Here is a 20946-nt window from a genome sequence, read left to right on the forward strand (position 1 = left end):
ATTGTCCCTCTGTTGGATGTCTTTCTTGGCTGTGTTACCTGGGAGTGCTCATAGGTTTCAAGGCTGTCCACACAGTTTCACCTGTGGCCTGAGAGAGTCACACCCACCCAGCCCTTTATCACCGCAGTGTCCCTCAGTGTGCTCTGGAGACCACACCATTGTCCTTTCCCAGTCGTTACTGAAAATATACGTTCTAGGCTGGTGTGGCGGTGTGTGTGAACATGGCACTGGGAAGGCTGCGGCAGGAGAGTGGAGGGTTCGGGACCAGCCTGGGCTATATAGCAATAACCCGGTCATTTGTTATGCAGTGTGGAAGACATCTAGCATGCAGGCCTAGAGGAGAGGACACAAACCTATAGAGAAAGCTGTCGCACAGCACTTTTGACAGTAGGATGAGAGAGGAAGAGACTGGAAATGCGTTTTTAAAAGATCATATTTATTGTTTTTTTTTTCACATTGATTATGAACCTTTTTCCCTTGACAGTTGTGGGTACTTTTGATGTATGCGTTCAGTCTTTCTGTGGACACACCATTTGCATAGACACCCATGCTTGGCTTTTAACAAGTGAACCAGCTTTGCGACCTGATTAGCAGGTTCAGGAAGTTGCTCCCTGGTATTAACTTTTCCCCTCCAGGTGTTCCCGACAGTGCTCCACACCAGCAGAAATTGTATTTGATAGGGTGGCAGGAATATTCTTCCCTGCTAATGAGAAGCTCCTGCCATTTCTTTGTGTTTGTTTTTGAGGCAGGGTCTCATTTAGCCAAGGATGACTTGGAACTTCTGATCCTCTTGCTCTACTGCTTGAGATCTGGAATTACAGGCATACGCTTGCTAGTCACACCACAGTTTATATGGTGCCGAGACTGAACTCAGAGCTTCAGTGTGCTAGACAAGCACTCAATAACTGAGCTACATCCCCACTCCGGTTTGTTTTCTCCACGAGACAGTCTTTTTTTTTTCTTCTGTGTAGCCTCGAAGCTTTCTCTCTGGAACCACATTCTCTCCCCCCAGAGTCATCTCCTATTCAATCAGGATCAACCTGCTAAGATTATGTGCACCAGGGTGTGAGGATTCCTCCTGAAGTGTGTGTGTGAACCTGGAGCTCACGAGGACTCCGGGAGACATGAACCTCACTCACTGCCAGTGCTCAGGAGTATGAGCAGGTCCTTGTTGAGGCTTTTGTTTTCTATGTTCTAATCTAATGTGTGAATTACAGGAAACACATCACATCCACAGCTGTATACATTCACCTGAGAAAAGTGGCTGCCTCTCCCCATTAAGGCCCGTGGAGAAGACGGAAACAGAGAGAGGCAGTGATAATTGATGACAGTACAGAGATTTGGAGACACTGGAGAAAACAGGCCAGATTCAAATTGAGGGTGAGGAGGCAGAGGTCCACTGTGCTGCCTACCTGTGTTGTTTTGCCCCCACATACAAGAGATTTTAAGGTTAATTCTATTCACAGCTCACTGACCATCCATGTAGCTCACTACACATTCCCGGTGTGCTCATATAAAATTCCCTATAAACTATTTTAGTAAGAGCCAACAATGTCCTTGAATGTAATAAGTTACCTTGTCTGACCCTCAACTGGCAGGCCCTTTTCAGGGACAGCCACACCCCATCCATCACACTTCTGAACAATTTTCCTTATGAGAATGACCAGCTTGGATTCCTGTTTCCAAACGTGGCTTGCCTTGTCATCCCCACCATTCACAGGCTGAGAGACTGGAGCTTCCTCTCCGGGTTAGCTCTCAAGCAGCAGACTTCACCCAGACCAAAGTAGCTTCCTAAAGACCAAATCATCATCTTTGGTGTCTATAAACTACCAACTTAGCCCAGATTCTGTGGTTTTGGGGTCACAGACGTGAGGTTACGGCACAGCACCCAGGGGCAGCTGCACAGGGGCTTAGCTCCCGGAGAGTGATTTCATAGATGCCTCCAAAAGTAGCAGAACCCTTCCCACTACCAAACAGAGAATATAGTCCCCCCCCACCACCACCCACCATCCAGACATTGTGCTTCAGCTGATGGTCAGGCTGGGCTTGGTGTGGAAGGCAGGGTGGCCTCAGCTCGGGCCCCTCCTGGACCCTCCCACAGGGAGAGTGTCCAAGTTCATAGGAAGCCAGGAGGCCAGCAATTTACAAACAAGCAGAGCCTCACTGGGACTTGTGTAGCAATGGGTGATGTCCATGCTTGCATGTTTGCTGCTCACTCTTGAGTGCTCGGGATCTGAACGGAAAGAAGGAAGTAAGGTTGGAGGCCCTTCCCCAAGGCTCTCCGGTCTTCAGTTCTGTAGGAATGTGGTTAGAACTCAGCCTCTGCCCAGGTCTCCTCACAGATCCTCCCAGGAACCTCCCGGGACACTGTGCACGATACTCTACCTGAGAAGTGAGACTCCATCATCAAAGGCGTGTCAATCCTCCCCACCCCCTTCCTGCCTCCTGCCTGCCAGTCAAAGAGCCTGGCTGCACCTTCTTACTGTGAACCTCCCTCAGCTTCAACAGGTCTAAGAAGGGGTTCCCTCCTCTGCCATGTGGACTGAGCCTTTTCAAAGATGCCCCCATGTTGTCTATCTCTGGTGCTGGGGCCTGAGCTGCCTGGAAGCCCCACCACACCGTTGCCTCTCTGTCCATCTGTCTGTCCATGGCACTAATAACGCTTCTAATAAGCTATCCCCAATAATCTAGCCCAGTGTCCTCTTGAACTCCTCACCCCAAACCTAACAGGTGCAGGGAGGGTGGTGCCAGTCACTGAGCCATCATCACATACTTGGTCGTTGCAGGGGTGCAGCCCAGAGCTACAGTTTCTTCCTGCCTTCAGTGCTGAGGTGACAGTCCCCATCCCCTAAGCCTGTGTCTTTCTCCACTGCCTAAACACCCCCAGTGGAGAGCCACAGCTTCACCCATCAACAAGCCCTCAGCTGAACCATGGACTTCTTCCACAGGAACATGCTGTCCCTACCTCCTCCTGGACCACTTCCCATGAGTCACTGGAACTGCCACCCTCTCCAAGCTCCCCCTTCTTCATGCCAGGCTGTCCAGGGTTCCTGCCCACAGGCAGAACAGTGCTGCTCAATACCTAATCTCCCCTGTGCCCCGAGTCCACAACTCCTCTTCTTTGTTCCCACCCTCCCATTCCTCTCCCTCCACAGCCTCGGGATTTCTTTTTTTTTTTTTTTTCAATGTATGCTGGCGATGTTTATTTATATTTTACTGTAATACAATCAGCCTCGGGATTTCTGGTGGACTCAGGGTCGCCCTCAGGATCCTCCTCGTCACTGTCTTGACACTGAGTCAGATGTTCCCAGACTGTTGTGTGTGGCCTGAGCACAAACCTTGCAGTGATTCTGGCAGGAGAGAAGGCACTCTGAGGAGATAGTTGGGTCCCTCCCTTTGGCTCTCAGACCTTTGAAACAGTTGAGGCCAAGGAACTGGGATTTCCCCAGGAGGCTCCTGCTGAGGAGAGAAAGCCTGGCCTGAACCTTGGAGGAAAGCCTGGAGCCCAGACAAGGGTGGGCAGGGCCACACTGTGACGAGGACTACTTAGCATACCTCTGTTTAAGCTTAAATCTCTTGATTTGTGAATAAATCTCCTTTCTCTGTTTTTTACTAGTACTCTAATTGTCCTGTGAGGGACAGGTGGCTGAGCCTGACTTCTTAGGGAAGTCACGACCCAAGCTTGAGATCAACAGGGATACCCATTTGGCCCACATACCCTAGGCCAAATTATTTACCTGGTGGAGGGGAGCAGACATGTCGTCATGCGGGCATACACTTGGGATGTTGCCCACTGTAGCCACTGGATATCATCAGGGATGTCAGGGAGCCATATCACCAACCTGTGGGAAGGAAGCCAATGACATTGTGCATGTGTACTGCACATATAAACACGCATGCACACATACCACACACACACACACACACACACACACACACACACACACGGGTTCACTGTATCAGCTTGGAGATAAACCAGAAGAAAAGTCAATAAAATGCAGCCATCTCCCAACAGTAGCCTTTATCCACATGAGCTGTTAGTGTCACTTCTGACCCTGATCCGATAAGCTCCCTAAGGCAGATCTAGGCTGCTATTACAACAGTGAACCTTCTAAAACCCCTAAAACGAACCAGGTCATTCAGGGTTTCAGAAAGCTCCTGGGAATGAATGGGGAACGCCTCAGCTCTGTGAGGTCAGTCAACATAATTTCTCAAGGGTTGATGGCAAGTGCTGGCCAAGGCCTAGGCTCTCCACCGAGGCCAGCTGTGCATTGCCACTACGAATCCAAGGGTAGTACCACGGGGACCAAAAACATTGGTAGGCTCTGGCAAGAGGCAGGTTGCTTGTCAGTGCCAGCCCAAAGCAGGAGGCTGACTCCATAGAGGACACTGAATCAGTTAAGCTGCCCGGGGATTTTGATGGAGAAATTAGAGGTTGGATTGGTGCAGGGTGCTAAGATGGGAATACAGGGGATGCACACAAGACTAGCTGGCTGCGTGTCCTATCCGGAGCAGACCTATGCAAGTGGCGGGTTTGCCGTGGAGAGAAGCAGGGAGGCAGGCTGGGATACATTTATTTCTTTTCAGACAGGGTTTTGTTCTCTTGCCAGTCTGGCCTAGACCCCTTGGGCTTTTTAGCTTCCTAAGAAGCTGCGCGGCGAGTGTGAGCGGCTGACACAACAACGGAGAGACTGGGTAACCTCAGCCAGACGGGAGGAAGCCAGACACTGAAGAGCACCGGTAGAACCGTGAAACTTGGTGGCTTATGCAAGCATCCAGGAAGGGCAGCAGGGTAGTCCAGGGAGAACGTGTCTCCTGCAGCAGTGAGCTGGATCAGCACTAGCCACAGCCTGGAAGCTGTGCTAGTGACCAAGAACATGGGTGGGAGGCGGTGAATCATGCCTGACACCTTGCACATGAGAGGCTGAGGCAGGAGGTTTGACTTGAGTTTAAGGTCAGTCTGGTCTACACTGTAAGTCCAGGTCAGTTTGGGCTACGGATTTAAAATTCTGGCTCGGAAGTGTGGACACATGGGGCAGAGAAATGGTTCACAGGGTGAAGATGTTTTTGGCCCGGTTTGAAACCTGGAGTTTGATTTCCAGGACCCACAAAATGGAAGGAGAGAACCAACTTCAAAAGGTTGTTGTCTGGCCGCCACACACAGGCTACGGCCCTCATGAGTGCTCACACAGATGCACACGTGCACACACATAAAATCAACACATAAGACAATAAAAAAAATGTAAAAATATCCCCCAACATACAGACACGCCACCCCCACATACATTTGCACTTACTGACACAGACATGCCCCTCCATACCCTTTTCCCAACACACACACACACACACACACACACACACACACACACACCAAGAATGCTCACAGTGGTGGTGCACATCTTTAATCCCAGCACTCAGGAGGCAGACACAGACAGATCTCTGAGTTTAAGGCCAGCCTAGTCTACAGAGTAAGTTCCAGGACAGTCAGGGCTACACAGAGAAACCCTGTTTCAACAAACCAAACCAACCAAACAAAAAATAACCCAGAGAATGGGACTGGAAAGTATATTTGAGAAGACTTTAGCTTGGAGGCAAAAAGTCAAAACTTTGAAAAATGTAAAAAAGAGAAGGTTCTCAAGGCCAGAATCCAGCCAGAGGCAAAGCTCTCACAGAGCTGCAGGGAAAGGGGAGAAATGGCCATGAAAAAGGAGTTACAGACATAATTACAGATGGTCCAGTCCCCAAATCACAGAAGAGACGAGCTTTGGCTGAGGAAGTGACCGTCTGTGAAGTGAAAGACTAGCCATGGAGGGGCAGAAAGACCAAAAGCCACTCAGCCGCAGAGAGGAGAACTAGGTGGAAGTGGACTCCTGAGCAATCCCAGGAAAGCCTGGCGTAGGTCTCAGAGGACAGACTCTGTGCCTGCAGGTCTCTCTGTGAGCAGCTGCCCAGCAGTCAGACGCAGAAAACAGGCGAGGTTCCGGGAGGCCAGCAGAACACTCTCCTTAGGGATTCGGTAAGGCTCTGCTCCAGCAAAGCAAGGGAGAATGCCAAGAAAAAGAGACAAGGTCCAGCTGGGGTGGCACACACCTGTAATCCCAGCACTTGGAGGGCAGAGGCAGGAGGGGCTCTGAGTTCCAGGCCAGCCTGGTCTACAAGCCAAGGCACCAGTCGAGGTAGGACGAGGACACTAGGAGAGGGCCAAGGCAAATGGCACAGCCAGAACCTCCAGATAACACGTCTGTCCCCCCTCCTCTTCCTCCCTTTCTCCTCCCTCTTCTTCCCTCCCTCCTCCTGCCTCATGGGATTGGGACTGGGGAATTGAATCATGCTAACTATCCACACCACCACTGAGCTACATGCCCAGTAACACTCAGTTTTGGGGACAGAGTCTCTACATGTACGCCAAGCTAGCCTTGACTAACTCTGGCCCAGGGTGGTTTTGAACTACTGATCTTCCTGCCTCAGCCTCCATTCAGAGGACTGGACCACAGGTGTGTACCACCATGCCCAGTATAAAAGTCCGAAACATTCTAGCATTGGCATGATGCTCAAAACATTTCTGATTTTTTTTAACCTGTTTGAACTTGCTTAACTATAAGCCTATGCAAAAGCCCAGAATTCTAAAGCAACAACAGAAAATCCAAACTCTCGATGGATAAGGCATGTCAAACTCTTAGGTAAGGGATGTGAGCACACGCCACACACAGAACCTCACTGGGCCTCCTGATCACCCTCTGCCCCAGATGGTTTCGTCTCTCCCTGTTTCAGAGGTAAGCTGAGGGGTACATTCACTAGTCCAGGGCCACACAGCTGTGAAAAGGGGGTGCAGCCAGGTATTAAACCAGAACAGTCTGATGAATGAGCCAAGCTGCCTTTTCGCTGTGCTGTTTGAATGGGAGCCCCCTTCACAAGTTCCAGGACCACCTCATTTCTGTCTCCTAACAGCTGACTGACTCACACCATCCAGCCATGACCAGAGGGAGTGGGGCTCTCAGCTCAATGCTGTTTGTGTGTGATTCTATAGACAGGCCCAAGGACAGCGGGATCTGTTTCTAGACCTGGCCTTCGTACTCACCAGCTCAGTGGCTGCAGTGTTGTGGCCTCACCTCTCCCTACCTCAGTTTCCCCAGGGGATGATGAGTGGCTGAACTAGGGACTAGTTAAGGCCATTGCCAGCTCCAGAAGCCTCCAGATGGCTTCAGAACTTACACCATGCAGCAGATACCCATGGCTGGAGGTAAGAGGGCCTCTCCCAGGGGCTCCATCTTGTAACCCATACAGCCAGCCTCGGCCAAAGCCGCCGTCAGCTCCCTGAACTGGCACACCATGCCTCGATGCTTACCTGTGGACCACAGCGATGGCCAACTCCACGGGCAGAGTGCAGGGCAGCATGAGATATGACAGGATCCTGATGGGCAGGAGGTTGCAGGCTTTGCTCAGATAGCCATCCCTGTCCTTAATCGCTTCACTCAGAGCTGAAAAGGGCAATGTGGAACCTCCTATCTGTATGGCTCGCGAGAATACCAGCGTCCAAGCCCCTCTGTCTGTAGGGGTCAGACCATCCTGGAGCCTAAGGACTGGCAGGGGCTCAGATGGAACACACTGAGGTTTGTGAGCCATTCCTCTCACAGCAAAGGTGATGGATGCAAAGGTCAAACTCTAGCCAAGTCTGGTGGTTCAGGCTTCTAATCCCAGCACTTGGGAAGCTGAAGCAGGAGGATTTCAAGTTTTAGGCCAGTGTGGGCTCCACAGTGAGATGGTCTCAGAGAGAAAAGAACAAAGGGAAGAGGCCCATCTCTCCCTCCCACCTCCCTTCTGCTGGCCCATATTTATGCCTAAGGCTCTCTCATATTTCCAGATGAGGGCACACATAGCTTCCAGCCACCCTTGGCCACACTCCACCCCTCAGCTGCCTCTTCACCCTTTATCCCCTGATGACCTCCTGACACCTCCCATTGAACAGCTACTGCCTGGAGGGCAGACACTGGGTTCAGTTCATGCCTCAGTCTCTCCTGGGCCTGGTTGGAAGCTGTCTGAGGACTAGGCTGTGTGACTTGGCAGATCAGACCATGGTCACATGCTACAGTTACCCTGCAACTTCTAGAAACAAGCGCAGACTCCTCACAGATTTGGATACTGGAAGACCAAGTATTATTAGCTCCAGCAGACACTGGTGTGCGGTGAGAGCCAGGTCATAGATAGACCACCGCGGGCCAAAGGACTGGAGGGTATTTACTGGGCCTCTTTTCAGCACCAATCTCATTTGGAAGGCTCTGCCCTAGGGAGTGGTCCCAGTGCCTGCCTGCCAATACCATTCCCCTGGGAGCATGGATTTCAGGATGAGAGTCATTTTTGTTCTTGAGCTAAGGTCTCATGTAGCCCAGGCTGACTCAGAGCTCACTATGTAGCCGAGGCTTGCCCTGAACTCCTGAGTCACCTGGCTTCACCTCCTAAGGACAATACCACATTAGGCTGTCAGCATAGGAATTTTGAAGGACACAAACATTTAGAACATGTCATTGCCTACTCAGCAGACAATGACAATGACATAAAATAGATCACATGGTGGCCAAAAAAAAAAAAATGGTGGTTGAGCTAAGCTAAAAAGGGAGCTAAGGAGAGACAAGTAGACAGCAGGGACCCCAAAGGCATTCTGAACGAAGAGTTGGGAGACAGGCTGGACCCCAGGTCCTCCCTCATATCCACGGCCCTGATCAGAGCTGGAACGAGGAAGGAGGCAGCCTGGCAGGGTGGGCCTGGGCCTGGCTGCCTGGCTGGAGCCCATGTGAGTAAACTGGGCTCAACTGGATCAGAGTTCCTCCTGGTCATGAATTCTAGGTACAGGGACAGGTGGCAGTGGCCAGTTTGTGCAGTAGGGACATGCTGGAGAAATGTCACCTTTTCCCATCACACACAGCAAGCAGCCCAGGTGCTTACGCCACCTGGCATGCCCTGGTCTCACCCCGCCCCAGTACAGCAATACCTGTGCTGAGCTTGGGGGACAGGGTCTCCTTGATGCTGTCATCCCAGGGCACAGCTGTAAGGCACAGGCTGACTGGCAGCTGGTCCCCCACAAGGTTGCTGTCTTCCAGGCAGAGAGGTGTGGCTTCCGGCTCCATCTCCTCTGAGGACAGACTCAGGCTGGGCTGTGGCCCATTACAGATGCCTGCAAGGAACATGGAGATATGCATGAGGGCAGAGATGGGAGACAGTCGTCATCTACCAAACCACACTCAGCCTGGCATATGGGAGTGGAGTCCCTGCCTCACACGCTCGCTCATGCTCTAGCTATGTGGGATTCTCTCTGCTTCAGAGCCAAACACTACAGTGAAGAAATAACTCTTCTCCCACAGGCTGAGCACTTTACATTCCAGGCCCTGAATGACAGCACAGTGGCCATTCAACAGCCATGAGAATCATCAATTCCATGTCGCCTGAGGAATCACAAGCACAGAGACTCATCCAAAGTCACACAGCCACTACTTGGCAGAGCTGGTCTGGTGTCCAAGATGACACCCTTCCACAACATGACTTCCATGTACTGAGAGGCAGGCAGAGCCATATCGAATCCTGGTCTGTCTTTCTCCCTGTCTCATGCTTTTTGACTCATTCCTTTGAGTCAAGGTCTCACTATATATCAAGCAATAATTACAGTTACAATATTTATATCTACTTTATCTTTTATCATAACTAAGGAAAACTATAATTATAAATTCTTCAATTCCATCAAAGACTCCGGAAGGATATAATACTACCTAAGTAAACAGGAAGTGTATTAAAAGCAACTTCCAAAACTCTAGAATTGACAGAGACATCTTGCTGCCTGGACAGTCACCCAAAGTACAGGCCCATAGTGTCCGGCAGACTTTTGCACGAAGCAGGAAATTTCAAAGACAGTGCCACTGGTATTGGAGGTTTGTCAGTCACTTTTTTCTGTGTCCTGTAGAATGTCTAGCAGACTCTTTCATGAAGCAGGAACCCCGAAGGATCATCTGACGTTTAGGCAAGTTCAGCAATCATTTCTCTGTGGGTCCTACATGTCCAGTTCATCTAACAAACTCCGTAAGGAGCCTCTTCGATGCCCATCTTCCTCTTAAAGTAATTGGTGCTGTCAGGAGCAGATGTATCTCAGTATCTCATTGTCATCAAAAGTCCTAAGTTCTTAAACATTTTAAATGCCATATTCTGTAGTCTTTGAAAGGTTTGAAGAAAGCCTATCCATTTGAAATACATCTCTGTACATCTAGAAAATCTAACTAACATGACTACAAGCTTGACTATTATAGATGATTATCTATTAACCTATATTTCTTAACTATACATTACATTTTTAAATTTGCTGGACAAACACAATACGTTAATCAAGAGCAGAAATACATATACACAGTATAACAAAATTGACCTTAAATTTGTATCAATAAAGCAAAATCCATGCCAATGCAAATCTCTATAGCAAGCCAGGCTGGTCTTGACATTGAACTCTTTCTGTCCTAGCCTCCTAAGCCCTGGGACTGTCGGTCTTTGCCAACAGCCTAACTGAGAAGCAACACCTTGAGGGGCTTTTTTTTTTTCCAGATCATCATCTTTCGATCCCAAGATGAAGTAGCATTTTGGACAAAGTAGCCAACCCCTTGGGAGTGTGCATGTCTGTGTGTACGTGTATCTGCGTGAAGTACTACATGTTGGGTTCTCTCACTATACTGCCGCTCTCCTCTGACTTGCCCCACTCTTGCTTTAGGAGTCCTCAGTGGCTCCTTGTTGCTATGGGTACCAGTTGCTCCCAAGTCCACATGCCACTCTTCCTGTGTCCTCTTTGTCCATCTTCCAGTCCCCACCCCGTGTCTCTCCAGCCACATGGGCCTTCACTCGCCATCTCTGGGACCCACAGACCTCGACCCCTACTCCCAAGCTTTCCTGTTCCTCTAGGGCCCACATTCTCCAGAACATCCTTGTTCAGTCCCTGATGATTCCTCAGGAGTCAGCCTAAAGCGTAGCTCTTCCCACTGGTTCACCACCTCCTCATAAGGCTGTGGAGGCTTCTGGTCACAGCCCTGTGGCCTTCTGAGTGAAAGGGTGCATATCTGTCCTTACAAAAGTGCCATCTCCTCTGTCTCCACAAATGTGCTTCAAACCCACACACACCAGGCAAATGTTCTTCCAACTCTCTCTCTCTTTTTTTCTTCTCCCCTCCCTTCTCTTCCTTTCTTTTCCTGATGGGCTTAGGGACTGAACCCAGTAACTTCTATCTGCTAGGCAAGCAACTCTGGCACTGAGTCCCGGCCCCAGTTTTTTCTTTCTTTCTTAAAAAAATTTTCTTGCCGGGCGGTGGTGGTACATGACTTTAATCCCAGCATTTGGGAAGTAGAGGCAGGCAAATCTCTATGAGTTCAAGGCCAGCCTGGTCTACAGAGAGTTCCAGGACTGGCTCCATAGCTACTGAGAAACCCTGTCTCGAAAAACCAATAAATAAATAAATACAAATTCCTTTTTATATTTCTTGAGACAGGGTCTCACTAAGTGGCCCAGGCTGGCCTTGAACTCCTTTGGCAAACAGGGTAGGTCTTGAACCGTAATCCTCCTGTTTTAACCTCCTGAGTAGCTGAGATGACAGGTCTGTTACTGGCCCAGTTTATGACAGGGTACATGTTCTTTCTTTTAAAGAAAGACCAGCTTTCCTTACGGTGTGACCATGGGACATACCTGTGTAAACTAAGATAGTTTTGATGTCAAAATGTCATTCCACTGAGTGACTACATATCCATGGTCACCCAGGTGAGCTTGGATGACTCAAGTACAGGTGCCTGCTAAGAAGAAGACTCATCCCGTGGGCGGGACCCATAATGGCCTGGGGACCAGAAACTGATGGCCTCATCTGGAAACTGCTCCCAAACCATGTCAAACCCGAGCCCATTATGCTAAAGACTCATAAAAGAGCACAAAGAAAAAAAAAAAAAACAAGCTGCCTGCAGAGGAGGGGCCCTATGCTGGGATCAGGCTGCCCAGGTTCAAATCCCAGCTCTGCCTCAGGATGGTTGCTTCCGATCTGCTGGTCTCTCCCCTCCAGTCTGCATCCTATCCCACAGAGCTGAGAGAGAGGTTGGCAGAGAAAGATGCCGGGAAATGCCATGAGGATGGGTGACAGAACTGAGGGACTCTGCAGTCACCCCAGCCAGGACCTACCGTTCTCAGCCAGGAACCGGAAGGCATCCAGGTAGCCTTGAAAGCACAGCTCTCCCACCACCTGTGAGCAAATCAGGCAGGTGAACCACAGGGACCATGACTGCCATGTCCTCTGAGGACCAAAGACATCCAAAGCTTAGAGGGCCCCTGAGAGGGTCCACCCGACTCTGCGCTTCCCTAGGTCTCAGTGCCAATGTGTCCCCTCCACAGAGACTCTGCCAGCAGGAGCTGTGTTTAAGGCAGGTTGGGGCTGGGGCTAAGCCGTCACTCTAGCCAACATGGCACTGCCCTAAGTGTCCCTGGACAATCATGGCTGAGAATCATGCCTGGTGAGCCACGTGGGTACATGCAGCCTGGTTCTCTCCGGAGACCTGCGGCTACATGGTCACTGCACTCAAACACCAGTCAGAAGGGGGCTCTCAGTGTGGTGGCTCTTTACCAGGGTGAAGATCAGAATCACGTTAGGAACCAAAATGGAAACAAGTTCCGGATTGGGGGTGTGACTCAGCAGTGTAGCTCTTGCCCGGAACCCACCAGTGAGGGTGAGGTCAGAAGGCGTGGCTCAGCTGTGAGCCCTCATCCATAATCCAACAGTGAGGGTTGGGGGACGTGGCTCAGTGCGATGATCCTTGCCTTGCTTCCATCCTCAGCATCACAAAAAAAGAAAACCCAAATGTCTGGGTCAGTGCCCCTGCTTCATTTTAAAATTCAGTCTGTGTGTGTGTGTGTGTGTGTGTGTGTGTGTGTGTGTCCACGTATACATAAGGAAGTCAGGGGACAAATTATAGGAGTTGGTTCTTTCTTTTGCCATATGGGTTTTCAGGAATGAATTCAATCTTCATGCTTGCCAGCAATCACCTTTACACACTGAGTCATCTTGAGGTCCCATGGTGTTTTTTTGTTTTTTTTGGCAGGGTCTCTCTCTGTAGCTCTAGAGGTTTTAGAATTCCACATGTAGGCCAAGCAGGGCTTAAACTCACAGAGATTCACCTGCTTCTGCCTCCCGAGAGCTGGGATTAAAGGAGCTCATCACCATGCCTTGCTTGTGAGTCTGTTTTTAAGATTCATTTTTAGTTTTTAATTATGTATGTAGGTATGTTCACGTGATACAGATGCTCACAGAAGCCAGAGGCATTGGGTTCCATGGTGCTAGAGTTACAGGCAGTTGTGGGCCTGATGTGAGTGTCAGGAGTCAATGTTAGGTCCTGTACGAGAACCACAGAAGTACATTCTTCACCTCTAGGCCATTCTCTTCAGCCCTCTTCTTTTTTTTTTAAAGGAAGGGTCTTTTTAGATATCCCAGACTGATCTCAAGGTTTCCATTCTCCTGCCCCAGTCTTCTGGGTGATGGGATACAGGTATGTACGACCCCACCTACCCTACTGTGGGTAGTGCCAATTGTCAACTTGACAGAATCAAGAGTCACCCAGGAGATGGGCTTCTGAGTATGTCTGTGGGTTTTTTCTTTAAAGATTTATTTATTTACTATGTATATAGTGTTCTGCCTGCGTGTGTCCCTGCAGGCCAGAAGATATCATTACAGATGGTTGTGAGGCACCATGTTGCTGGGAATTGAACTCAAGACCTCTGGAAAGGTTTATAGTGACTGTGTTAATTGAGGTAGAAAGGCATGCCCACTGTGGGTGGCACCACACCCTAGGCTGGGATCCTAGAATTTATAAGTGGAAAGGAAGCTGGGCGGCAGCACACATTCATCACTAGAAATGGGTTAAATTAATATAAGAGTTAGCCAATAAGAAGCTAGAGCTGCCGGGCGGTGGCGGTGCACGCCTTTAATCCCAGCACTCCGGAGGCAGAGGCAGGTGGATCTCTGTGAGTTCCAGGCCAGCCTGGTCTACAAGATCTAGTTCCAGGACAGGCTCCAAAGTCACAGAGAAACCCTGTCTTTAAAAACAAAACAAAACAAAACAAAACAAAAAAGTCAAGCAGTGATTTAATTAATACAGTTTCTGTGTGATTATTTTGGTTCTGGGCAGCTGGGACAAACAAGTGGTTCCTTGCAACAACTCTGTTTCCTGATTGTGGGTGGACTTAATGTGAACAACTGCTTTAAGATGCTGCCGCATGACTTCCCTAAATGAATTGTTTCAGAAAACCTGATCTTGTCAGGATTTTTTAAATCACAATAATAGAAAAAAAAAAACTTAGACACCATCCCCCACCCCTGACTTTTTAGACCCTAATTCCTGGAAGTGGAGTCTGAACTCTGGGTCAGTCCATGTGATCCCCAGTGGAGGCTGTCATCAGAGGGATGACCAACCAGCTCTAGGACAGCAACCTTTATGAGTCACCATCATGGCACAGTCTAGTCCTGTTTGCTTATGGAGGGACTAACAGGGGTCCCCAGCTATCTGGGAAGCAGAGAGCAGCACCCTAGCACCTCACTCACCTTGAGATCAGGAGGGAAGAGTGCTCTGGTCAGCAGGTGGAGGTTCCTAGCACAGAGGCGGAGACTGAGGTTGGTGACATTCACCTGGAAGAAGTTGGTGGACTTGACTTTGGGGCAGATGTCATGCTCGCCATAGAAAGGGGACACCGTGATGGTGGTTTTGGCATCCAACAGAGGAACATTGTCACTCACACCTCCGTCCACATACCGCTGTAAGGAAGAGGGAAGAAATAATGCTGTTTTCTGAGACACTGCAGCCGAAATGGTGACCTAGGAACCACTTTTTCAGTGGCTTCGTATTGGCTTTCAAGGTCGCTGTGTATTGTTGCATAGGATGCCCGCTGTGCAAAAGTGCCAGCAGAGAGACACGTGGAGATGGGAATCCACCCCATGCTGTGCTTGGCAAATCCCAAAGCCAGGTGGATACCCATAGGTGAGTTGCTATCATGTGTATAAAGGGGCTATATAAACTGGGGGTGCTATATGTCCTGGGGATAGAGTGTGATATGAACCCTGCCTCAAAGGAGACACATGGCCACAATTCAAAGCCAGACTTCCTTTGCTGCTTAAGAGATCTAGAACAAGGCATTTAATCAAACCTGTTTTCCTGTAACACTTTTCTTTCAGGGAGAGGGGATGAGCCTTGAACTCATGTACCTCCAGCCTCGGTCTCCCAATTGCTGGGATTACCTATGCAAGTCACTGTGCTCGTGACAGAGTCTTAGGTAGCTACACTGACCTTGAACTCCTGACCCTCCTTCCTGAGAAGTATTCTAAAAAGTCACGGGACGTCACCAAGATGCTTCTGGGTCCCTTCCACTTAGTTCTGGGAAGATCATATGCCTACATTATGTCACAAGACGACTGGGGACCAATATCAGGATCCAAGATGTGCTTAATGGCTAAGGTCCCTAGTAACCCAGTCCTGGGCTATGCCCACAAAGTACATATTCCAAAAAAAAAGTAGATTTTTCCTCTCTTGGGTGTGGTGGCACCTGCCTCTCAGTCCCAGTACTTAGGAGGAAAATTCACACTTATACCCTGTCTAAAAGATTAACAAGATGAAATACAGAGCCATCCCATATTCCCCCTGCAAACCAACTACCTTCAAGAGTAATTTAATTCCTAAGCATCTTACACTTTAATTAGGCCACCAAGAGGATCCCCAGGGTGCTCAAGAGCAGATTAAGGGAGCTAGGCCAGTGTATCCAACAGACAGCAGACGGGGAGGTGAAAGACATTCCTGGAGTGTGAGTCTGGATCAATCCTATAGGAAGGCCTGGGATGGATTCTGTCCTCCAGGCTGAAGATCCCAGCTCTGCAGTTAGATAGAGTCATGGGTGCTCGAGCCCAGGTCACTGCAAAGGAGGCCTGGAACACTCAGCTGCACCCCCACTCCTACCCCGCCCCCCCCCATATATACACTTACCTCTCCTCGGAAGGAAGGGGGGATTAGACCAGAGAAGAAAGGGATGAAACAGGAGCACAGCAGAGCCTGTGAGGACAAAGGGGCATGGCAGTCACAGGACCAGCACCTCCCTTGCCCTTCTATACCCCCCAGTGACAGCACAGGTAAGAGGCTTGCTGCACACAACAGGCTTTTTAACACTGGGGTGAATGAATGCCACTCACACTAGTATTTGTGGCCCTTGGATCTTAGCAATACCGGCTTCTTATAACCATTTGCCTGCACACTTCAATCTTCTGTCCTTGACCCCAGGCTGACCACACTGTTGACTCGGTGGTAGAAGGCACCGTAACCATGCATCTTGCCTAGGGGCTACAGGAAGCACAGACCCGGGCCCTCTCTCAGGGTTCTCCTGCAGACAGTTTAGAGGCCATATGGACCCAGTGGTTCGGCATACCAAACTTTGAGAATCATTGTGATGGCAGCATACTGTCCATTGAGAATAGATAAGAGCTGGCAATTTAGAAGTGACTAGAAACTCAAGAGGAGAACTAGAAACATGAAGGGTTGCTGGCCACATTTGCAGCCTCATAGGGACTCACATTCAGTCAAATGCAGTTATTCATTCAAGAACTATAAAAAGTCTATATGTATGTGTATATACATACACACACATACATACACATATAGACATATATGTATTTGTGTGTGTGTATGGCCCAACATGGCATTTGATATGGTAAATTATCTTCTCTCTGCTTGATCTTGAGATTAGAGGCAAATAAGAATGGTCCCACCCTGGAGAAGCTTCACTCAAAAAAAACCCAGCTTCACTGCATAACATTTATAGGCTGGGGAGTGGGGCACAGTTTCTGAGTCTTGAAGGAGGAAGAGAAACTTTTTAAAGGGTAAAGTTGCACAGTAGAACACTTGTCTGATATGCCCAAGGCCTTATCTGGTGGAATAATCTTTTTGGTACACTGTGAAGACTTGTCACTTGGATTGGTGTAATAAAAAGCTGAACAGTCAATAGCTAGGCAAGATCTTAGGGGCAGAGAGGATGCTCAGAAGAAGGGCAAAGATGCAGAGAGTCACCAGTCAGATGCAGAGGAAGCAGAACATGCAGGAGAAGAGTAACAAGCCATGAGTCATGCAACAACACATAAATGAATAGAAATGGGTTAATTTAAGTCATAAGAGCTAGGTAGAAACAAGCCTAAGCAAAGGCCAAGCTTTTATAATTAATAACAAGTCTCTGTTTTGTTATTTGGGAGCTGTCTGAAGGACAAAAAAATCTGCCTACACCTATCTTCCATCCCCAGCTCTGGAAAAAATTAAGAGAATTAAAGGCCTGACATAGTAGGGCTTCCAGGTGCTCCATCTAATTCACCGGATGAACAGCGTTCGTATGGCCCCAGTCCAGTGAGACGACAGTCCTGTACTGCTTTTTCATTTGACCACACCCAGAGAGGCAAAGGACTTATACTTACATCCACGACTTCATCTTTGGAATGGAAATCAGACACAAGAACATTCTCCCCATCCGACACCCTGGTGAGCGAGATGCAAGCCCTGCCGGAAATGATCTGGTGGACGTTGTCTGGGAGGCTCTCCCGGAGCCCATCTCGGATGCACTTGTTAATGTTGAAGGAGGGATGGAGGGAGCCGATGCTGCGGCTCCTGGCTTTCCGCACAAGGTCCATGAGGGTCTCTATGATATGATCTGGGGACAGAAGACAAACACACAGAAGAGAATGTCACATTGGAGACCAGAAACCACACAGAACTCCCGGACTGTGGCTAGTCCCAATTAAGATACCATAAAACACACTTAGTTGGAGCAAGTAAGAAATATACAATGGCCTGAATGGCGTGTGGTGTGTATTCCATGGATGGTGTTGAGCCAGGCCTTCCAGTGGCTCATGTATGTGAGAACTCCTACCTGTGTGTCCATAAAGTCACAAGCTACCAACACATCAGCACCCCAACCTTGGTACAAACGGACTGAACATTAGTACAGAAGAAACAGCGCAGGCCTGGACCTAAATGTTATCCTCAACTCCACCCCTTACTGAGGAAAGCCGTCTGCCACCCGTCTATCCTTCAGATGGCCTTTTAAAATATTTAAAGATTAGCCAGGCAGTGGCGGCACACGCCTTTAATCCCAGCACTCGGGAGGCAGAGGCAGGCGGATCTCTGTGAGTTCCAGGCCAGCCTGGTCTACAAGAGCTAGTTCCAGGAAAGGCTCCAAAGCTACAGAGAAACCCTATCTCGAAAACCAAAAAGAAAAAAAAGAAAAGAAAAAGAAAAAAATTAAAGATTAATTTATTTATATGCATGTGTGTGCATGAGCTTATGTGCACATGTGTGCAGGAGGAGTCCACAGAGGCCAGAAGAAGAGTGTCACATTCTCAGGGCCTAGAGTTACATACAGGTGACTGTAAATTGCCAAGTGTATGCTGGGAACTGAACCTGAGTCCTTTGCAAGAGCAGTAAGCCATCTTAACCACTGAGCCGTCTCTCCAGCCACTAGACTGCCTTTTTCAACAAAAGTAAAATTTACTTGCTTTCAGAGAGAGAAAGGACTGAGTAAAATAACATCTATAAAATGCTCACCTCAGAAAAGGCTGCTTAAGTGGCTAGTCTCCACGGGAGCCTCTAAGCCCAGAATTCCCAGATTGCACAGCGCGTGCATGGCGTATTTGCGTTTCATCTGCCCTCACTCTCCAGCCCAGTGCTCTCTGGCCAATCCACTCTATCCTGGTACCACAACCACCTCTTCTAGCCCCAAGCAGCACAAATCCTGAACTCCACAAAGACAGACAGGCTGCTCTGATCCAGCTCTAACCCTGTCTCCCAGCAAACCCTACCCGCTTGCTGAGCCTGGCTTGAGTGAACTTACACATGGACTGGCAGATCCTACCACCTCCTCTGCCAAGTCTAGCCAACACTCAGGTGCCCCAAGGGCCCATGCCTGTCACAGCCCTGGGCAATGTACCTCAGCAGCCCCCACCAGAGGTAACCTGTACCTCTGGCCTCTCTGTGACCTGATAGGACAGCCATAGGCTGTCCCTGTTAACACCACTGTACCAGGGGTTCTCAACCTTCCTTAATGCTACAAACTCTTAATACCGTTCCTCATGTTGTGACCCCAAACCATAAAATTATTTCCTTTGCTACTTCATAACTGTAATTTTGCTGTTATAAATTATAATGGAAGTATCTGTATTTTCTGATGGTCTTAGGCGACCCCTGTGAAATCATCGTTTGATCCCCCAAGGGGTTGCACCCACAGTTTGAGAAACACTGCTCTATATGAAAGTGGATACACTTTAGATTCCTGGGGTCAATGCATTTAAACCTTGTCTCAATAATCATCCACTCATACAGGGGTCCAGAGGACTCCGTGTAAGAAATGCCTTTGGTCAGTGCTGAAGCCCAGTGCAATGGCCATTAGGCTGGTCAAGCCTTCCCAGAGGCCACTCTCTCTGACCTTTGCTCCTATCTCCCTCCCTCACTGGGGAAGACCTCAAGCAGGCACACAGCCAGACGTGCTTGTCTTCTAATCCCTGAGTCCCATCAGCTCAGGGTCTGCTCACTGATTCTATCCAATGACAGTGCTCCTCTCACCAGCAGGGGCTTTCGTGCGCCTGCCAAAGTCACTCCCGGCTGCCTGTGGCCAGCTGAACAAAGAGTAAAGCGTTAAAGAGGTCCGGATCAATGAGGGTTGATAAGGGGCATTATCATGTTGCCTGGGGACCTTTGGGTGTCAGCAGCTCCTCCCCCTGGGGGGGGGGCACTTAGGCCCTGCCCACAACCTCAAAAGCATTCAGCTGTGACACTGGGAAGGGCATTGCATTCTAATAGTTTGGGGGGTGAGAGAAGTAAACTCACCTTCTCTCCAAATGTTTAATTAGGCCAAAATTCAAATGCCCAGAATATCACTGCCGGTGACATCGATCTGGGAGGGGCGGCTTGGCCCAGGTCAGTGAAGACCAAAGAGGGTGGAACTGGGCCTGTCTGGGAATCCATTCCAATCTCTAGGGAGGATTCCAAACACTTTCCTAAGCCACGCACCCCATCCCTAGCAGCCACCTCTCAAGACGACCAGAGGGCTGAACTGCCACCAAAGGTGTTCAAGTCTGGGTACCTTCTGTCCCCCTGGCAGCACCCACCATGGTACCTTAGCCAGAGACACACAGGACAAACCATTCGCTGCCCTGATGACAGGACCAGAGGACCCCGCCCCCTGCATTGATACCTGCACCTTGTTTTCTCCTGATCCGGGATGGCCCAGCTGGCAGGACCCCGGTGCAGGACCCATTTCAAACCAGGGCACCGGAGCGGGAAGAAGATGCTCAAGCGTCTCCGATGCATAGCGCGCCCTCTGCCTCCCACCCTCGGAAATCCCACGCCGGGCTCCACGGTACCGGGAAGGATGAGAGCTATCTGGACAGGTTCCCCGGAAGGTGTCACCTATTCCCCAGGTGGAGAGCCCCACCCCGCACGGGGCCTGGGTGGTGGCCGTGAACGCACCAAGAGGGAGACTGCATAAGAAGGTGACCACGTGCAGTGCACCGGCCGAGCAACCGAAGAAGGTGCGTGCATCGCGGAGGAGGTGCGGGGCGCGCTCGCTCAGACACAGCGTGGCCCCGACGTGGTAGAAGCCCAGGAAACCGCAGCCGGCGAACGACAGGCTCCAGCCGCGCTCTGGGTCGTACATGGTGCTTGACGCTCAGGGTGGCGCTGCAGCTCAGCTTCAGCTCCGCTCCCTGTTTGCAGCTCTGAGCCTAGGGAGCGGCAGCAACTCGGGCAGTCCTTGGATGACATCACCCGAAGCCCCGCCCCACTCAGACCATGCAAATAAGCCAGAGGGAGGCCCAATGGGCTTACAGGACTCCTGCTCCGCCCCCGCCCTCGTGGGCTTTCCCAAACCCTAGGCTTG

The 20946-nt window shown here is 49.8% G+C and overlaps 1 protein-coding gene across 3 annotated transcripts; it reads right to left on the minus strand.

Moving 5' to 3' along the window:
* Positions 1–422: 422 nt before the first annotated feature.
* On the minus strand, positions 423–20770 carry Pnpla3 (patatin like phospholipase domain containing 3). 3 transcript variants are annotated; one of them, XM_041672268.1, is made up of 9 exons: positions 20538–20770; positions 17492–17724; positions 16023–16088; positions 14594–14803; positions 12184–12244; positions 8987–9169; positions 7346–7478; positions 3738–3842; positions 423–2233 (listed from the first exon to the last, which is right to left on the minus strand). In XM_041672268.1, exons 1-9 carry the CDS (start codon positions 20722–20724, stop codon positions 2161–2163), a joined length of 1251 nt encoding a protein of 416 aa, XP_041528202.1. In that variant the 5' UTR covers positions 20725–20770; the 3' UTR covers positions 423–2160. The 3 variants fall into 3 exon arrangements, with proteins under 3 accessions (XP_041528202.1, XP_041528201.1, XP_041528200.1); XM_041672267.1 differs by lacking the exon at positions 423–2233 and adding an exon at positions 3277–3456; XM_041672266.1 differs by lacking the exon at positions 423–2233 and adding an exon at positions 3277–3459.
* Positions 20771–20946: the final 176 nt, after the last annotated feature.

Source organism: Microtus oregoni, unplaced genomic scaffold (assembly GCF_018167655.1).
Source record: "Microtus oregoni isolate MIOR12 unplaced genomic scaffold, Mior012 000022F_ref0000154, whole genome shotgun sequence".
NCBI classification, from domain to species: Eukaryota; Metazoa; Chordata; class Mammalia; order Rodentia; family Cricetidae; genus Microtus; species Microtus oregoni.

Bases quoted from the DNA above. Each gene is read 5' to 3' on its own strand.
- Pnpla3 (XM_041672266.1), bottom strand. From the start codon at position 20,724: ATGTACGACCCAGAGCGCGGCTGGAGCCTGTCGTTCGCCGGCTGCGGT. The intron at 17,725-20,537 runs GTGCGTTCACGG...TTCTGTCCCCAG, and splicing joins CTTATGCAGTCTCCCTCTTG to ATCATATCATAGAGACCCTC. The intron at 9,170-12,183 runs GTAGGTCCTGGC...TGTTCCTTGCAG, and splicing joins CCGGTTCCTGGCTGAGAACG to GCATCTGTAATGGGCCACAG.